This window comes from Hyperolius riggenbachi, chromosome 11 (genome assembly GCF_040937935.1).
Source record: "Hyperolius riggenbachi isolate aHypRig1 chromosome 11, aHypRig1.pri, whole genome shotgun sequence".
NCBI classification, from domain to species: domain Eukaryota; kingdom Metazoa; phylum Chordata; class Amphibia; order Anura; family Hyperoliidae; genus Hyperolius; species Hyperolius riggenbachi.
In genome coordinates this window covers 117068084-117089228 of record NC_090656.1, presented here as the reverse complement: position 1 = coordinate 117089228, position 21145 = coordinate 117068084, and the positions used below count along the sequence as shown (strand labels likewise).

Here is a 21145-nt window from a genome sequence, read left to right as displayed (position 1 = left end):
CCAGCTCATCCACAGCCTGGTCAAGGACACTTCGCATAGCACGCTCCAGAAAAAAAGATGTAAGGCATGATGTCACTAATGGTGCTTTTGCTGTGGCTGACCAGATCACTCGTCTCCTCAAAAGGATGCATCAGCCTGCAGGCATTATAGATGAGCACCTGTTGCCTCAGAAAAAAATAACCCATATCCCCAGAGACTGTTCTACTAACCAGTGAACACAGGTACTCTGCACGTGGCTGCTGGTACAACCTATCCTACAAAAGAAACACCAAATTCCATCTAATGGATCTGTAGCAAATAAGGCACCTCACATGCATTTTGTGTTGCAGCTGAATCTCAGCAAGGCGAGCCATGGCCATGTAGGATCATTGGAAATGTCCAGCCACTTTCCTGTTCTGCTCCAGGATGTCCTGGAATGGGAGTCCCTAGCTGGTGCACTACAAGTAGCAAAAGACCTAGGAGGCAGCTAGACAGCACAATATCACCATAGAGCCCATCTAACACTGTTCCTGTATCTGCAGAAGCAGCTCCTCTCCCTACCCTGAGTACAGGAAGAGGGAAAATGGCTGCTAGGATTGTGCCTTTTATAGGATGGGCATGCCCCTGGTGGTGATCCTGTCTGATTGGCCATCCTGCCCCATGTGAGTTCAGGGTGAAGGGTCAGAAAATGGCTCCATGGAAAAGGATAGGGAAGTTGTGAATGGCCCGTATAGTTTGCATTAGACGCAAACTGTGGCTGTTCACCAGGAACTGTTCACCCGGCAAATGGTTCTGCCATCACTAAAGGACAAATCTCAATAAACATATTTTTTGTTTGTTTGTTTGTTTGTTTTAAACTGGGATGAGAATAGCTTGTCTAGGTATTCCTAAGTAAGTAGTTTCTGTAAATCTTCCCCTGCTTATCTCTTCCTTGCATGTTATAAAATATTTTTCAAAATCCAGATGGGGTGGGATTTCACCACAGAGAGGCACTCCAGATTAGATGTAAGTATTTCCGCAAACTGTTTTGGTGGTTGCCAAGAAGTAGGCACCTTCTTTTATATATAGTGGACTGCCCCTAAGGCTAAGCATTCATGGTGTGGAGTATATCAAATGATTTATACAATTTACATTGCGCTACACCGAAAAATCCCAGTGAGTCCTTATTGGGTTTTTGGCTTGTTTAGAATTTTTTGGTCCTAATCAGTGCATGGCATGGATTGATATGGCTCTATGGGATAGTGCTTGGATCAGTACTACAGAACCCAAATAGCTCCTGGTGAACCAGAACCACTAAAAAAGTATAAGCGGTTAAAAAACACCAAAAAGCCCTCTTACTAAAAACCAACTCTGAACACAAATTTACCTTATTGAAACACTTTACTTGTGGTTCTGGGTCACCATGAGCTATCTGAGTATTCTGTCAAAGAAAAATACTTTGTACTCTTCTGAGAAGTGCAGAGACCAGCACTGGCTGTGATGTCACATTTTACATAAAATACTGTCTCGCCCCCGCTAATGGATTGTGCCAATGCAGCTAAAACTTAAAAAAATGGGAAACTGTTTACAAAGCTATTAATTAGTACAAATATTAGGCAATATTTGTACATTGTGATTTTATAACATTTTTATTATTATATTTGCCCTTTAATGGTCTGCTATGAGCAGAATAACTGCGTCAGTCCAACCCTCATTATTACTCTTCATGCAGTACTGTCAATTCACATCTTCAAATGCACATGAGCAGTGGTATAATTATAGAGGAGCAGCCCCTGAAACCGCTGGGGGGCCCAGAGCTGTTGGGGGGCCCCAAATACTACTTCACTCCTTCAGATAAAGGAGTCCATGATCCATGCTTCGCATCAGGTGTTTTTGTGGCCATGCTTGTCATAGGTGTGAAGATTAGGGGCAGAACACTGGAGGAGGGCATCAAAGTTTTGTTAGGGGTAACCGAGGTTTGTAGTTACGCCCCTGCAAAGAAGGGGGGAGGTTAGTGGTAAATAAACTCATAATCAGTAATGGCAAAATGGACTTAATTGGCCAGAAAGCTCTGTTAAGTGCCAATGTGGGTTTAAGTACTCCATTTATTGGGGGCCCATAAAAGTTATTGGCACCCATTGTTTTTTGTGGTTGACAAAACAGAACATAATAGCTCGCCACTGGAATAGCACCACAAAATACAATGCTATTTTATAAAAGCCTCCAATGACAAGTTGCAACAATCGCCCTTTTCCCACTTGCCCGCCACCACTTTCAGTTTACTTCTGCATTAATAACCACACTATAACTATACTGAACTAGCCAGGCCTGCCATCAACCAGGGAGGTTGGTCAGGCAAATGCATGAAGTGCTAGTGTCACCCCAGTTGTCATTGAGCAATGGATCTAGTTACCTATTGCTTCTTGCGTATGTGGTGGTGAAAGTCACAAATTCCTTGTTTTGTAACAAGACAAAAGTTGCACTTTGCTAATTCCCACGTATCACACACATGGAGGCAGAACAAGGGCTGGTCATCTGTTTATAGATGTCTTATATCAGGCGCGAGCAACTAGATCTCTTGCTGAATGACTTGTTTGCATGCGCAGAAGTTGCCATTTGTATTGCTTTTTTCTCCAGCCCCACCAGGGTTTTCTGTTGATATGATGAGGTTGGGTTTTCATGAGCAGAGTTGCTTGAAAATTTTCATCAAAGTAATTTTCCATCAAAAATGCTATTTTCGATTTCATGAAAATATTTGCGAAAATACATTGGATTTTTGCAATATGGTGGAAGAAAACAAATGCTTCTTTCCGAAGCAAAATTTAGTGAGACACTTTATTTTTACTTCAAAGATTTGTGAAAAGCACACCAAAAAAAAAAAAAATCAGCATAAAAAATGCAAAAAAATCACAAACTTATTACAAAATGATTTTCAATGGCATTTTCACTCGAAAGTTGAATCTTAAATTATTTTCGCAAAAATGAATGCAAAAAGAATATCTGCATTTTTGCTCATCATTGTTCACGAGGAGGCACACAGTCCAGTGGTAGTGTTAAAGATACAAATGGAGACAGCACACAACTGGCTTTAGCAAATCACTGTATTCAGTAGCAAACAGAGGCACACGACATGTTTCGAGCACAGCCCTTCCTCAGGTGTCACAGTCCAGTGGTAGTGTGGCTGCTGTCTTGGGATCAGTGATTAAGGGACTTGTGAGTAGGATTTGCAAAGCATCAGATAGGAAGTGAAGATCTAAGTTTTCATAGTTTGTGCTCAGGTGTGTGTCTGGGAAGGAGTGGATGGACTGAAGGTGACTGTTAGTAGAATATGGCCAGAGAATGAGATAGGAGTGTAAGAAAAGTTGTCAAGAGAGCAAATAAGGTTAGGGATGAGGTTCAGTTCTGGACCATCTGTGTGAGTTGCTGCAGCAAACCACTGAGAGAGGCCATATATAAATGTTAGTGAGAAAATCACAGCTATTACCGTCCACCGAGAAGCTGAAATCCCCACAATACTAAGATAAATATAAAAATCATAGCTAGATGACCTAGAGTCACTTTGGAAGTGTGTTTCCCAGTAGCTCAATTAATGCTACTGTAAAGAAATGACAAAAACGTGGATGCGGTGGTATATCACTGCAGAAAGGCTCTCCACATTAGATGTGAGTATTTCCACAAACTGTTTGCGAGGATACCTTCTTTTATATATGGAGGTCTGCCCCTAAGGATAAGCATTCATGGTGTGGAGTATATGAAATGATTTATACAGTTTCATATTGCGTTCCACTAAAAAATCCCAGTGAGGCCTTATTGGGTTTTTGGCCCTCAGGCCTGTAGACAGTACAATACTTATATAGTCCAAAGAGAAGCAGTCGGGCACATAGGTATGCAATAATGGCTCAAACGTCATTCTATGGAGAGTACACATATACTTGGGGGATAGCGAAGAAGGAGGTCAATGCCTCTGGCTTCCTCTCTTTGGACTATTGGCCTCCGGCTACTTTTCTTTGAACTATTGGAATTGCTCCTTGCGGGAGCACAGCTCTGTAGATGGTCATGGGGAAAGTACTCAGCTTGTTGCTTCTAGTGCCAGCACTACACACTATCCAAGAAGTGCTTGATTTTTTTTTTCCACTTAGATTTATTTATATATAATTTATGTTTTGTTTTAATTTTTTGTCTCATAACTTGCTATAAACATTGACTGGCTTAAGTACCCCCTGAGGCCCACTACTGTACCCCTTGGAGTAAACGTACTATGGGTTCGGAACCTATGACCTAGACCCCTCAAGATCAAGGATTAAGCTATAATACTGTCATCTGATTGTTAATCCTAATCCTAACTTTGGAAATGTTTAAAAATGTTTTTGGTAAAATGACCTCATTTAATAGAGATCTTTTAAAAGCAGTTGACAGATTTGACACCTACAAAGAGTGACAGAGGTTAGGAGGAGGGTGGGGCAGGCATGAGTGCAGCCTACATAAACTTTAACCACAATACTGTTTGTACTAATTGTGTACTAACAATGTTAGTGTGCATGCCATTCATAATAGTGTCCATAAAGAAAGGGAGAACTCATAGATCTTAGTCTCTCTAAGGCTCAACACACACCATACAATCTTGGTTGTTCAATCTTACCACTTTCATGTAGTATAAGAGCTTATCCAAGCATTCATTCAAGGTATTTTCATTCTGTTGGCTCTTATACTACATAGATGTGGTAAATCTGTACAACCAAGATTGTATGGTGTGTGTTGAGCTTTATTCACGCTGATTGAATACAATTTTAAAATATGCAGACATTTTGACATTTTTACATGTATTTTTTCTATTACCTTCCACTTTAAGAACACCTTTATCTTCGTTGCATGTTCCTGAGGGATTTCTACAGGTTTTAATACATTTGGATCCACAGGCATCATAGTGCCACTCACACTCCCCCTTCTTGTTGAAATAATCACAAAACACAGCTGTAAAGAGAGAAAATCATATTTTGTATGTGTCTGAAAATATGGACTGAACCATAGGCACAATGCTCAATAGATATTCCAGTTTTCATTGAATTGAATACATTAAAATAGTAAAACCCATTTGGTCAATGCAAGAAATTGCTTGCAAGGAAAAAAAAAACATTTCTTTACAATATAATAGTGCTATATAGTTTTATTACAGTTCAAATCTCACTTCCTAACAGTTTAAAAACTAATTAACCATAGAAAGACTAGTTCTAGACCAAGTTCAACTTTGGTGGGTTAAGAATTACAGTAATACTAAACTTTAGTGCCAAACTGAGAACCACGTTTTATCAAATAAGTCCCTAACTTATACTCTGCTAGAGTCACTTATGGATAAAACAATGCACTGCCTGAATATGACAATATTAAAATCATCATTGAAATTTGTCAAGAGGTAATCAAAAACTCCTCAAAAACAAAAAATAATGCCTATGGACCATGAGAAATTCTCCTCTCTACTATACAGACCCTGGTATGAGATAAAAGCTATCATAAGTGGGAGAGAGCTTATACTGGACATTTACTACATTTTATTACAAAGCTTCATAGCTACAAATCTCATTAAAATATTTGTGTTCCATGTATAAGCATGTCAACTATCTCCATAATACATACATATTCTGAATACAAAAGTATGATTGCTATCTTATTACACAATAGAGCATTACTTTTTTGCCTCATTTTCTCTAGGATAAAACATGTATGCACTGTTGTCTAATAAAATATGGGTGGGATGATCTCTTGGGCACATTTCTATAAAAACCTTGTAATGAATAGCGGAGACACCACCGCACGGGCAAGCGGCAGGGCGGCTGTCTCCACGTGCAAGCAGGCAGCGTTTTCCGCGCAGCAACATGTCACTGGTCCACCTGGTCCTTCTAGTGCACACAGATGCAGAGCTACGCGTGCACGCGCCAGGCAACAGGACCTTTATGCCAGCAGAAGGGGAATCAGCTGATCAGGCCGATAAGCTGATTCCAGCTGGACTCCGGATTGGCTGAGTGGCTGGGGCGGCGCTGCGGAGCGCTGCAAGTATATATAGGACTTGCTTCTCAGTTGCAGGTTGTCTGTCGTTGCGAATATTCACGTGTGGGCACTCAGACCTCAGTCAGATCCTACAGTGTGTTAGAACCAGTTGGAACTGGGAATTCACACTTAGCCAGATTCCGCCTTAGGATATTACTGTGTTATACTTCAGCCTAGTTCCCAGGTGTTGAGACCAAGGACCTCACACCTTAGTCTAGGATATTACTGTGTTATTCTTCAGACTAGTTCCCGGGTGTTGAGACCAAGGACCTCACACCTAAGTCTAGGATATTACTGTGTTATTCTTCAGACTAGTTCCCGGGTGTTGAGACCAAGGACCTCACACCTAAGTCTAGGAGATTACCGTGTTATACTTCAGACTAGTTCCCGGGTGTTGAGACCAAGGACCTCACACCTCAGACTAGGAATGTGTTATATTGATACTTGTTATGATCTTTAGCTTTGCTGACCTTTCTCCTGCTTTCTGATTCGGTACCTCGCATATCTGATTACCAGTTGCCTACCTTGCCTGTACCTGGTTACCGAATCAGCCTTCTGTCTTTGTACCTTATCTACTCGTGTGTTGCCGACCTGGCCTGTCTGACCCTTCTGGCTGTCACTCATCCCTTGAGTGATCACTCTTACTGTACTACTCGTGACACTAACTCTCCAGGTGTCAATTAGCTGCAAGGGTTGCCTGCTCCTCAGGAAGTCCTCTTGCAGTTCAGTCAGGGGGCTCTACCTCATAAGAGTCCACTGGCTGCAGTACAGTCTGATTCCCAATCCATCAGGGAATCCTTGGCTGCAGTACAGTCTGTCTCTCCTCCGCTTGAGGAGGTCAGCTTCATCACAGCCAGTGGCCACCTGCACCTCAGGGGTCCACTGGCTGCAGTAGAGTCTGTATCTCCTGCTCCTCAGGAGATACCCTTTCTTACTGTTGCACCAAACACTTTACTACATTAGGTGTCCTGTGTCTAGCTATACTGGTATTATTGGTGATTCTGCAGATCACACATAATCGGGTATAGCATCTGTATTATTGGTGATACTGCATATCACCAATAATCGGAAATACTCTGTGTGCTGACACCAATAGTTACAAACCTGTTTTAAAATGAGAAAAAACACTAAAATGTATTTCAAATTTGTATTGAAAGTCCCTTCGACCTATTCTGCCAGACATCTACCAAAAAATACGATTGTGATAGATTGCGGAGAAACCGCCGCGCATTCTGACAGTGAGGCGGCGGTGTCCGCGTACAGAGCTGCGGTTTCCCCACAGCAGCGTGCGTCTGGTTTGTCTGGACCTAGTAGTGCACACAGATGGAGAGCTACGCGCACACGCGCCGCAAGACAGGCTCTTTATGCCAATAGGAGAAGGGTCAGCTGATCGAGGCGGTCAGCTGATCCCAGCTCAGCAGGTGATTGGTTGATGGGAGCTGGGCGGCGCTGTGGAGCGCTTTGCTATATATATCTCTTGCTGTTCAGTTGCTGGTTGTCTGGCACTGCGAATCCCTATGTGTTAGCACTCAGACCTTAGTCAGATCCTTCAGTGTGGTGGAACCAGGTGGACCTGGGAATCCACACTTAGCCAGTTCACTGTATTATTATCTGTGTTATTCTCGAGCATAGTTCCAGGGTGTTGAGACCACGGACCTCACACCCCAGACTAGGAATACTGTATATCATCTGTGTTATTCCTTAGACCAGTTCCAGGGTGTAGAGACCACGGACCTCACACCCCAGACTAGGAATACTGTATATCATCTGTGTTATTCCTTAGACCAGTTCCAGGGTGTAGAGACCACGGACCTCACACCCCAGACTAGGAATACTGTATATCATCTGTGTTATTCCTTAGACCAGTTCCTGAGTGTGGGACCACGGACCTTACACTCTAGACCAGGCATTATTGGATATCTGTTTATGAATTGTAGCTCTCCTGACTTCTCTTCTGCTTTCTGATTCGGTACCTTTGCACATCTGATCTACTGTTGCCGACCCTGCCTGTCCCTGGTTACCGAATCAGTCTCCTGTCTCTGTACTTTATCTGCCTGTGTGTTGCCGACCCGGCCTGCCCGACCTTTCTGGCTGTCACCAACCCCTTGAGTGCTCAGTCCTCCTGCAGGGGTCCCCTGCTCCTCAGGGGAGGCCTTGCTGCAAAACCAGTCAGGGACTTCCCCTCCTGGAGCCCTTGACTGCAGTAGAGTCTTCTCTACTTATTGGACCACCTGCTACCCCGGTGGTCCAATTCCTACTGTTACACCAAACACTTACACACTTCAGGTGTCCAGAGGTTAGTTATACTTGGATTATTGGCGATTCTGCAGATCCTCAATAATCAGGTATATCTGTATTCTTGGGGATACTGCAGATCGCCAAGAATCAGATTCTCTCTGGTTGCTGACACCTATCGCTACAACAATTAACTTAGTGCCATCTGTCTTGATCATTTATTTTCTGGAACATATTGTATCTGATAAATGCCTGCCACCATTAATTCACTACAAGCTGCTATCCAGATGATACCTCACTGCTACTCGGGTTACTACTATCAAGCAGTCCATCCCATGGTAGTTGGTGATGTCACCTAGGGCGGGGCTCATACTGGCATATGTGTTTGTTATGTGTATCAATAAACACGTTTTGGAAAGCGAAAGTATTTTGAAAAACAATGTACTAAAAAAACAATACCAATATTAAAAGAATAGATCACCCATGATTAAATTTGTGGAGCTATGAGAATGGAAGGAAGAAATTAAGAGTCCAGTTACTCCAGTGAGCCAAAAGGTTTAGCCTACTTAAACCATGCTAAATAGAAGCACAGCTTTGAGAACAGATTTGAGGTATGTATGCATGGTGTATGAGTGTTGATTTACGGTATCACATCTCCTGCCCTTAATCAATACTCTTAATCAATTCTGTAATTATCTCTTCCAATAACATTAAAATTCCCATCTTTTTTACCAAACAGTATTGTACATTTTGCCCCAACAAAAGTGCATAACAATGAAGCTTGGATTGCTGAGGTTTGGGCAGTTTTATTCAATAGAATTGAGTCTGAACAAGAAAAACTACAGAGCAAAGTTTAGAAATCTAAAATCCTAAAATTATCAGTAAAACAAATAGCTATTGCTGTGAAAGTGCAACGGCAACTACATTCATACTGCCACAAACCAAGTTCAAGATCATATGTCTGTTTAATGATCTCCAGTTTAGGATAACCCTACTGTATTAGGGTCAATGTCTTGTTCAAGCTGAGGTAAACCTGAGGTGAGTAAAAAGGGTTAATACATGCTTACCACTATGATCCATAGGCTCTTCAGATCCCTCCAGGCTACTTCTCTCATCTGGCCATCCCTCTGTCTTGCAGCTGAATCCCCCACAGTCCATATGCATGCCCTCCCTCTCTGCATTTTACCCAGCACAGCTGTGTGTGGCAGCCTTCTGATTCTGTACACAGCCATTGGGAGCATGATACATGAGGGCGTGCTGAGTGTACTGTACATGGGCCAGGCTCCAACAGGTCCCAGTCGTGGCCAGGAACAGGGTATACAGTGGCAAGATGGATGGGAGGCCTGGACAAAAGTAGTCTGGAGAGATCTGAAGAGTCTGTAGAACATTGAGGTAAGGGTAACATTAATTCACCTCAGGTATACTTAAAGCTACATACACATGATGGAATTTCATCTCCTGCAAGCACTGATGTTACCCGGTGTCACTAAAAACATTGTTGATTATCTGCTATTGTGATCCTACTGTAGTCACCAAAGCTGAGCACCTCCTGCTTGTTGTCACCCCTTTATAGGACAGAACTGGCTTCAGGAGATATTCCTGTACTGCAAATATTTTTAAACGATTACTTGAAACGATCTTTAGTAGCTATTGCAAACAACAGTTCTTGAAACCGTGACCCTATCAATCATTTTTTTGTCAACATATTAAACAAAACAAATAGGAATTATTTTATCAATCAGATATGGGAAGAAGCAGACGGGAATTGATGGCATACTACATAGCATTGTACTGTATTGATTGGTAATGCTGTTTCAATCCAAAAGATTTGTGCTGAAATTGAATCGTACAATGCAATAAAATGATTGATACTTCCTAATCAATTTCTGATCAGGGAGATATTGATTGTTTGCCAGATCACACAAGTGTTGCTTAAGGTGGCCACACACTACACAATTTTTCAATTGAAGGATTATAATCAATTTTTTTTTCTAAATCTGGCCACTGTACTAAACACGTGTGCTCAATTTTTCCGCAATTATAAAAAAAGATTAAAAACTCAAAACATTTCTTGGGTCTATACATTAATAAATTGACAATAGCTAATTTAAAAGGATACAATGTGTTTAGGAGGGATAGAACAGGGAAAAAAGGTGGAGGGGTTTGTCTCTTTGTTAAGAATTCTCTTACAGCTGTCCTCAAAGATGAGATGGAGGAAGATTGCGAAGATGTGGAGTCCGTTTGGGTAAATATTCATGGTGGAAATAAAAGTTGCCAATTGCTTATTGGGGTATGCTACAGGCCACCTCTTATTAATAAAGCTGCAGAACTGCGATTACTACAGCAGATTGAAAAAGCTGCAAGTAAAAATGAGGTCATAATTATGGGCGACTTCAACTTTCCAGACATTGACTGGAGTATTGAGGCTACCCATTCTGGTAAAAGCAGCAGATTTCTGGCAGCACTACAGGACAATTACTTGACTCAAATGGTAACTGAACCAACTAGGGGGAATGCGTTACTGGATCTGATCATTTCTAATACACCAGATAATGTATCAAATGTGCAGGTTCAAGAACATTTGGGAAATAGTAATCACAACATGATAACGTTTGATCTGGTGACTGATAGGCCACGGGGCAGCGGGACCACTAAAACTATGAATTTTAGAAAAGCAAAGTTCAATCAAATTAGGCAGGCACTAAGTTTGGTGAACTGGGATAATGTACTACAAGGGGAAGACACTGAAGGGAAATGGCAAGCTTTTAAACTTATTCTCAGTCAATATTGTAGTAGGTATATCCCATATGGAAACAAAATATCTAGGAATAAAAAAAGGCCTCTATGGATGAATAGAAAGGTTAAAGACAAAATGAAGAGGAAAAAGAATGCCTATAAGGTCTTAAAACAGGAGGGGACCGAGGCTGCACGAGGCTGCACTAAGCAATTATAAGGAGTGCAATAAAAATTGTAAAAAAAGAAATTAGGCAGGCAAAGATTGAAGCTGAAAAACAAATCGATAAGGATATCAAATCTAACCCAAAAAAGTTTTACAAGTACATTAACTCTAAAAAAAGAAAGGTTGACTGTATAGGACTCCTAAAGGATGAGGGTGGAAACTCAATGGTGGATGACCAAGGTAAGGCAGAGTTATTAAATGCTTTCTTTGCTTCTGTCTTCACAAAAGAAACAGCACTGTTGCAAACTACAGAGGCGGAAGAGTCTCAATCTTCTGTAAAATTCTGTAATAACTGTAATATTAAATACTTAACGCAGGAAGAAGTGAAGGCAAGACTAAATAAATTAAAAATAGACAAGGCACCTGGCCCGGATGGCATGCATCCTCGGGTCCTAAGGGAATTAAGTTCAGTTATAGATAAACCCCTTTATCTTATCTTTTGTGACTCTCTTGCAACTGGCCCAGTCCCAGTGGATTGGCGTACAGCCCACGTTTTCCCATTATTTAAGAAGGGCAAAAAGTCAGATCCAGGAAATTATAGACCTGTAAGCTTAACATCAGTTGTATGCAAACTATTTGAGGGGTTACTAAGAGATACTATACATGACTTCATAGTAGAAAATAATCTTATTTCTCAGCATCAACATGGGTTTACTAAAGACAGGTCCTGTTTGACTAACATGCTCAGCTTTTATGAGGTAGTAAATGCTAATATGGATATTGGGAATGCTGTAGATGTGATATACTTGGACTTTGCAAAGGCCTTCGACACTGTTCCCCACAAAAGTCTGGTGCAAAAGTTGAGGATGCAAGGACTGGGGAAGAGTCTGTGTTCATGGATAGGATACTGGCTAATGGACAGAAAACAAAGAGTTGTGGTCAATGGATCATACTCAAAATGGGAGACTGTTAGCAGTGGGGTCCCACAGGGGTCTGTTCTGGGTCCAGTGCTCTTCAATTTATTTATTAATGACCTAGTAGATGCAGTAGTGAGCAATGTTGCTATTTTTGCAGATGATGCAAAATTGTGCAGAATCATCAACTCTCAAGAAGATAGTGTCATATTGCAACAGGATCTGGATAGGATGGCTATATAGGCACATACATGGAAGATGAAATTCAATGTTGACAAATGTAAAGTCATGCATTTTGGACGTACTAATGGTCTAGCACCATACAAAATAAATGGGATACAGTTGGGGACATCAAACTTGGAGAAGGACTTAGGAGTACTCATTGACAACAAGTTAAATAATCGTACTCAATGCCAAGCAGCTGCAGCTAAAGCTAACAAAATTTTGGGATGCATTAAAAGGGAAATAAAAACTCGAGATGCTAGCATAATATTGCCCCTGTTTAACTCTCTAGTAAGGCCACATCTGGAATATGGAATTCAGTTCTTGGCACCACATTACAAAAAAGATATTGCAGTTTTAGAGCAGGTGCAGAGACGAGCAACAAAATTGATACGTGGGATGGAAGGTCTCACTTATCAAGAAAGGTTAGATAAACTGGGTTTATTTAGTCTAGAGAAAAGACGCCTTAGAGGGGATCTAATTAACATGTATAAATACATCAGAGGGCAATATAATAGCTTGGCGGATGAGCTTTTTGTCCCTAGGCCTTCTCAAAGGACTAGAGGACGTGATCTGCGCATGGAGGAAACATGTTTTAGCTATTTATTTAGGAAAGAGTTCTTTACAGTAAGAGTGATTAAGATGTGAAATGCATTGCCACAGGAAGTCGTTATGGCAAACTCTATACCTGTATGTAAAGGGGGCTTAGATGCTTTCCTTGCGTTGAAAGACATCCATGGCTACAATTACTAGGTAATGCCTAATGATGTTGATCCAGGGATTTTATCTGATTGCCATCTGGAGTCGGGAAGGAATTTTTCCCTTTAGGGGCTAATTGTACCATGCCTTGTAAGGGTTTTTTCGCCTTCCTCTGGATCAACAGGGATATGTGAGGGAGCAGGCTGGTGTTGTACTTTATACTGGTTGAACTCGATGGACGTATGTCTTTTTTCAACCAAAATAACTATGTAACTATGTAACCTACCCTACACCATTCAATTTTCCTAAACATTGATCAGAAAAATCCACCACTCACAACTGACATATATATAGTATATAAAAAGAAAGCTTTAGATTGTTTGGGAAAACCAATTATTTGTATTGAATCGCGTAATTTTATTGTATCATGTGCAGCAGGCATTCGTGAGTTTGGCAGGCATTTGTGACTAGTGACCACTAGGCATTAGTGACACGAAGTTTTTCTTCATTGAGTCAGAAGGAAGTGATCTAGTTATTTCAAAGTACTATTACACATATCAAAGCATTCATGTCCATCAACATCTATACTTTTTTTCTTGCTCTTCAAATGGTAATTTTAAAATTGTTATTGATACTTACGACAACGACTTGGAGTTCTCCACTCAATACAGACACAGAAAGAAAGGCAAACCCGGGCATATGCAGATATTGCAGTGCAAAGGCAATCACAGTCTCCTCCATCATCACAAGCACAGGAATCTTTCACACATGCCTCATAATAGGGTTTAGGGTCCACCTTTAAAGAAGAAAAACAAGACAAAACTGACTAAATTGTGGCAATAGGATTCCTGATATCACAATATCAACATACAAACAAAAAAAACACAAGAGAAACCCCAGGAGTTGGTACAGTATCCTGACTTGCTTAATAGTAAGTGCACAAAGGCTTGTTAGTTGAGCACCCTGTTGGTAGTGTTGGCAGAACCGTTCGCTTGATTAACCTTTTGTCTGACGAACGAGTACTGGTGCACACCAGCACTCTGAAAGTTACAAAGTTAATTCACTGAAAGAAGCAACAACACCTAAAGGAAAGCTTTCAAGACCCCACAAGTTAATATGGACTTACTGAAAGGTGGACATACTTTAGTGGCTACTTCTGACCTTGGAGAACTACATTAATAAAGCTGGATAGACTGTTTGGTATGAACCGACTTGGAATACTACCACATGATCTTTATTGGCTTCAACTTTACTCAAATAAATGAATCAAGTAAAATACAGGTGAAGTGATACAGAAGCACATAAGGGAAGATGTTTAAAAAAAACCCAGAGAGAATCAATAAGGTGTGATACAAGTCAAAGCTGAGCCCTATACTCCTGAGGAGAAATCATGTGCTTATAGACTTTGTGATTTGGGTCAACACGAATTTGATAAGCACATTTAGATCCTAGGTGGTGGACACAGATGTGTGCTGAAGTAGTGATGGTGTATTGTTGATCCAACTGTCCTGGAGCTGTGTGCACTTAAATTTGGACGTTATTAATAAACAGTAAAAATCATTAAAATGTGGTTAAAATGTGGCCATTGGCTTATAAATGCACATAGTTCATCTTGAGATCCCTTAAAGAGAGTCTGAAGCGAGAATAGATCTCGCTTCAGACCTCATAGCTAGCAGGGGCACGTGTGCCCCTGCTAAAACGCCGCTATCCCGCGGCTTAACGGTAGTGTTGGGCGAACAGTGTTCGCCACTGTTCGGGTTCTGCAGAACATCACCCTGTTCGGGTGATGTTCGAGTTCGGCCGAACACCTGACGGTGCTCGGCCAAACCGTTCGGCCATATGGCCGAACTAAGAGCGCATGGCCGAACGTTCCCCGAACGTTCGGCTAGCGCTGTGATTGGCCGAACGGGTCACGTGGTTCGGACCCGAACGCGCTCTGATTGGCCGAACTGTCACGTGGTTCGGGTAAATAAATACCCGAACCACGTCATATCTCCGCCATTTGTCTGTGGGTTTAGCTTTGGGTAGGCAGGCAGGGTAGTTCGCGCTCCAGCCACGCTAGCCAGGGTCCCCCCCAGTCATTGTGTGTCACTGCTGGGAACAGTAGTACACCGCTCGTTCAGCCACACTATATAGCATTCTGTGTACTGTTCTGTGTCTGCTGGGAACAGTGGTACACCGCTCGTTCAGCCACACTATATAGCATTCTGTGTACTGTTCTGTGTCTGCTGGGAACAGTGGTACACCGCTCGTTCAGCCACACTATATAGCATTCTGTGTACTGTTCTGTGTCTGCTGGGAACAGTAGTACACCGCTCGTTCAGCCACACTATATAGCATTCTGTGTACTGTTCTGTGTCTGCTGGGAACAGTAGTACACCGCTCGTTCAGCCACACTATATAGCATTCTGTGTACTGTTCTGTGTCTGCTGGGAACAGTAGTACACCGCTCGTTCAGCCACACTATATAGCATTCTGTGTACTGTTCTGTGTCTGCTGGGAATAGTGGTACACCGCTCGTTCAGCCACACTATATAGCATTCTGTGTACTGTTCTGTGTCTGCTGGGAACAGTAGTACACCGCTCGTTCAGCCACACTATATAGCATTCTGTGTACTGTTCTGTGTCTGCTGGGAACAGTAGTACACCGCTCGTTCAGCCACACTATATAGCATTCTGTGTACTGTTCTGTGTCTGCTGGGAACAGTAGTACACCGCTCGTTCAGCCACACTATATAGCATTCTGTGTACTGTTCTGTGTCTGCTGGGAACAGTAGTACACCGCTCGTTCAGCCACACTATATAGCATTCTGTGTACTGTTCTGTGTCTGCTGGGAATAGTGGTACACCGCTCGTTCAGCCACACTATATAGCATTCTGTGTACTGTTCTGTGTCTGCTGGGAACAGTAGTACACCGCTCGTTCAGCCACACTATATAGCATTCTGTGTACTGTTCTGTGTCTGCTGGGAACAGTAGTACACCGCTCGTTCAGCCACACTATATAGCATTCTGTGTACTGTTCTGTGTCTGCTGGGAATAGTGGTACACCGCTCGTTCAGCCACACTATATAGCATTCTGTGTACTGTTCTGTGTCTGCTGGGAACAGTGGTACACCGCTCGTTCAGCCACACTATATAGCATTCTGTGTACTGTTCTGTGTCTGCTGGGAACAGTGGTACACCGCTCGTTCAGCCACACTATATAGCATTCTGTGTACTGTTCTGTGTCTGCTGGGAACAGTAGTACACCGCTCGTTCAGCCACACTATATAGCATTCTGTGTACTGTTCTGTGTCTGCTGGGAACAGTAGTACACCGCTCGTTCAGCCACACTATATAGCATTCTGTGTACTGTTCTGTGTCTGCTGGGAACAGTAGTACACCGCTCGTTCAGCCACACTATATAGCATTCTGTGTACTGTTCTGTGTCTGCTGGGAATAGTGGTACACCGCTCGTTCAGCCACACTATATAGCATTCTGTGTACTGTTCTGTGTCTGCTGGGAATAGTGGTACACCGCTCGTTCGCCACTGTATAGCATTGTGCTCTGTGTCGCTGCTGGGAATAGTGGTACACCGCTCACCCGTCACTGTATAGCATTGTGCTCTGTGTCGCTGCTGGGAATAGTGGTACACCGCTCACCCGTCACTGTATAGCATTGTGCTCTGTGTCGCTGCTGGGAATAGTGGTACTGTATAGCATTTCTGTACTGCCACTGTACTGCTGCCAGTCAGCGTGTACTGTAAGGATAAGTGAAATGAGGAAGAAATCCGGTGAAAGAGGGAGGGGCAAGGGAAGAGGTGTTTCCCCTGACGGTTCACGTACAGGCCACAGGGGAGCACCCAAGAAAACCCACTCAATACCGCCCATGTTGTCCAGGACAACAACCCTCACAAATCCAAAAGAACAGGACCAGATAATTACTTGGATGACCTCTCAAGCGTCCAGCAGTGGGTTAAGCAGCACCAGCACATCACGCACGAGGTCCGAGTCCTCAGCCAGTTACAAGGAGCCAGTGGGCACAAAGCTGACACAACCGGCAGCGACACCACGCACACAACTGCCAGATAACCAGTCCGATGAATTACCTCAGGACACAATGGGGTATTCGCAGGAGCTATTCCCAGCCCAACAAACTTCCACCTTTCAAAGGTCAATGGAGGAACAGCCAGAAATGTTGTGCCTGGATTCACAACCGTTAACTGTGGGAAATGCACCGCGCACTGAAATACAAGGCGAGTCCGAAGAGGACTCGGAAACCCAAATCCCAGAGCAATTTGGGCAGGAGGGGTTGCAATTGCAGGAGGTCGGCCGACAAGATCTGGAAGACGACGTTGGAGTGTGCTGCGCAGAGGTTGTTGTGGGGAGCTCTACTCCACGGCGGTGGCCCACAATGACATATGACGAGTTTGAGGAGATGGAAGAGGAGGGTATGGACAATGTGGACAGAGACCCAGATTTTGTTTGTGAACGAGAACATCGCCGTCGTAGCAGCAGCACAGATGAGTCTGTTGAAGAACACACTGCTGCACGAGTTCGCCTTGTGCCACAAGGTAGGCGGCGCGCAATTTCAGGCACCACAAGCGTGGAAGTTCAAGTGAGAGGCAAAAGAGGAGCAAACAGAAATCGCCAGCAAGGAGGCAGGTGCTCCAAAGTCTGGGCTTTCTTTGAAGACTGCACTGAGGATGTTACCATGGCGATTTGCAAGGTGTGCAAGACCCGCCTGAGCAGGGGGAAAAATATTAACAACCTCTCCACCACCAGCATGAGCCGTCACATGCTATCCAAACATCCCACTCTTTGGGCAAACGCGTCAGGACAGGGTACCAGAAACAACACTGCCTCCCTTGGGTTCACCAGACTCACCACCAGACCCGCCTCAGCAGCAGCAGTAGCCCAGCCATTGCGTGGTTCACAACATTCACAAACATCAGACGACGCTGACACTGTCACTTTCCGGAGTAGTGCTCTTGAGGTCTCCCAGTGTTCATCAAACACAACAACCAACAGCCCTTCCGTGTGCAGCGCTACGGTTCAGTTGTCTGTGTCGGAGATGTTTGAGCGCAAGAGGAAATTGCCAGCAAATGACCCCCGGGCCGTGGCAGTAACAGCCAGCATAGCCAAGCTTCTGGCCTGCGAAATGCTGCCATATCGATTGGTGGAGACAAACAGCTTCAAGGGCATGATGTCAGTGGCCATCCCACGTTACGTGGTTCCCAGCCGCTACCACTTTGCGCGCTCTGCAGTGCCTGAGTTGCATGAGCACGTGGTCAGCAAAATAACCCGAAGCTTGAAGAATGCCGTTGCCTGCAAGGTTCACCTCACCACTGACACCTGGACGAGTGCGTTCGGCCAGGGTCGATACATCTCCCTTACCGCGCACTGGGTGAACCTTGTGGAGCCTGGCAGCGATTCCTCACCTGCTACGGCACGGGTGTTGCCCACGCCACAAACAGCTGCACCGCCGTCCCTCCCACTGGATAACAGCAGCACCTACCTCTCTGACTCCTTCTCCTCCAACGCATCTCAAAGCTGTACCTCATCCGGAAACGCTAACCCAGCAGCAGTAGGATCGTGGAAGCAGTGCAGCACAGCTGTTGGCATGCGTCAGCAAGCGTTGCTGAAGCTAATCTGCCTTGGGGATAAGCAGCACACAGGGGAGGAAATTTGGAGGGGAATAAAGGAACAGACGGATTTGTGGCTGGCACCGCTGGACCTGAAACCGGGCATGGTTGTGTGTGATAATGGGAGTAATCTCATTCGCGCTTTAAGGTTGGCTAAGCTGACACACATCCCTTGCCTGGCGCACGTGATGAACCTAGTAGTTCAGCGGTTCCTGAGGACATACCCAGGCGTGCCCGATCTGCTGTTGAAGGTGCGTCGAGTGTCCAAACATTGTAGAAATTCCAGTACTGCTTCGGGGGCACTCGCCAAGATGCAGGAGCGCTTCAATCTCCCCCACCATCGCTTGCTGTGTGATGTCCCTACGCGCTGGAATTCTACGCTGCACATGCTAGCCCGCTTTTGCGAGCAGAAGAGTGCAGTGGTCCAGTACATGACGGCGCAGTACCGAGGCGCATCCGGCCAGCTGCCAAGCTTCTGTGGATCCGATTGGGCCAACATGTTGGACCTCTGCCAAGTCCTCCAAAATTTTGAGCAATCCACGTTGCTTGTGAGCAGTGACAACTCTTCAGTCAGCATTACCATACCACTGCTGTGTTTACTGAAGAGGTCGATGTTAAAAATCAAGGAAACAGCTGTCATGATGCAACTGGGGGAATCTGAAGGAGAAAACGATCAGCGTGATGGTACCAACATCAGGCCATCCGCCTCAGGGAACGCTGGCCCCAGCAGCTATGACGAAGAAGAGGAGGAGGAACAGCTGGAGTTGGAGCAGGAATTTCATGCCACCACTGACGAGGGCCAGAGCGGTGCACGTTGGACTTCCACAATTCAACGCGAATGGTCAGCAGAAGCAGACCAGGAGGAAGGTGACGACTATGATGCATCACAACAACTATCACAACGCTCACAAGAGGATGATGAGGATTCTGGTAGGACTCTGGCACACATGGCTCAATTCATGCTAGACTGCATTGAACGTGACCCACGCATTGTGCGCATTCTGGACAACACCAATTACTGGGTTTATACCCTTCTGGATCCACGGTACAAACACAATGTTCCAAAACTGCTTGAAGAAAGAGTCAGACAGGTCAAAATGGAAGAATACCAGCAGGCCCTTGTGGAGACTTTAGAGAGGAGATTGACATCCTCCCCCTCCTCTAGCCAGTTGTACGCAGACAGACTGACTTCCGCAAACCCAGGACGACCAGGAGGGCAGCAAACAACGCAAGCCGCAGCTAGTACCCAAAAGGGAATGGTATCGGCAGTGTCCTTGGAGTGGGAAAATTTTCTGACACCCATGCAGCCGCAGCCCACTGAACAGCAAGCGTGCAGATCCACCTCCAACACCGATCGCCTGGAGAAGATGGTCAAGGACTACATGTCAGATGGCGTAGCTGTGTCGAACCATCCATCTGCACCCTTCAACTATTGGGTATCGAAGCTAGACACCTGGCACGAACTGGCAATGTACGCAATAGAGGTGCTGGCTTGCCCGGCAGCCAGCGTTATGTCGGAACGCTGTTTCAGTGCTGCCGGAGGCATCGTCACAGATCGGCGTATCCGCCTCTCTACAGAAAATGCAGACCGTCTGACTCAAATTAAAATGAATCAATCCTGGATTGGAAATGACTACGCAACACTCCAGGACCCCAACCAAGTAACATGACCAATGAACATCTGGGATGGTGTTGCGTTTCCGGGCCCTGTTTATTGAACCTCTCATCTGTATTACATTTATGACTGCATGGCGGCAAAAAGCATTGCTGCTATATCCGCACGCTTTTTGTCCACATGCAAGGCCTGGGTTGTTGTGTCTCACAAAGCGTGGCCTTCTCCTCCTGCGCCTGCTCCTGTTCCATCACGTCTGCTGCTGCTGGGTTAGCGTTGCCGCGTGGTCCCTGTTTATTGAACCACTTATCTTTATTACATTTATGACTGCATGGCGGTACAAAGCATGCTATCCGCACGCTTCTTGCCCTCATGCAAGGCCTGGGTTGTTGTGTCTCACAAAGCGTGGCCTTCTCCTCCTGCGCCTGCTCCTGTTCCATCACGTCTGCTGCTGCTGGGTTAGCGTTGCCGCGTGGTCCCTGTTTATTGAACCACTTATCTTTATTACATTTATGACTGCATGGCGGTACAAAGCATGCTATCCGCACGCTTCTTGCCCTCATGCAAGGCCTGGGTTGTTGTGTCTCACAAAGCGTGGCCTTCTCCTCCTGCGCCTCCTCCTGTTCCATCACGTCTGCTGCTGCTGGGTTAGCGTTGCCGCGTGGTCCCTGTTTATTGAACCACTTATCTTTATTACATTTATGACTGCATGGCGGTACAAAGCATGCTATCCGCACGCTTCTTGCCCTCATGCAAGGCCTGGGTTGTTGTGTCTCACAAAGCGTGGCCTTCTCCTCCTGCGCCTGCTCCTGTTCCATCACGTCTGCTGCTGCTGGGTTAGCGTTGCCGCGTGGTCCCTGTTTATTGAACCACTTATCTTTATTACATTTATGACTGCATGGCGGTACAAAGCATGCTATCCGCACGCTTCTTGCCCT

At 44.5% G+C, this 21145-nt stretch overlaps 1 protein-coding gene across 1 annotated transcript in view; it reads right to left on the bottom strand.

The window, feature by feature from the left end:
• Positions 1-21145, bottom strand: part of LOC137537854 (mucin-2-like) — a 59123-nt gene that overhangs the window by 20005 nt on the left and 17973 nt on the right. The window contains exons 3-4 of the mRNA XM_068259805.1: positions 13609-13765; positions 4795-4929 (exon numbers count right to left, since the gene is read on the bottom strand). Coding sequence (XP_068115906.1) covers positions 4795-4929; positions 13609-13765 — 292 coding nt within the window. The remainder of the gene's footprint in view (positions 1-4794; positions 4930-13608; positions 13766-21145) is intronic.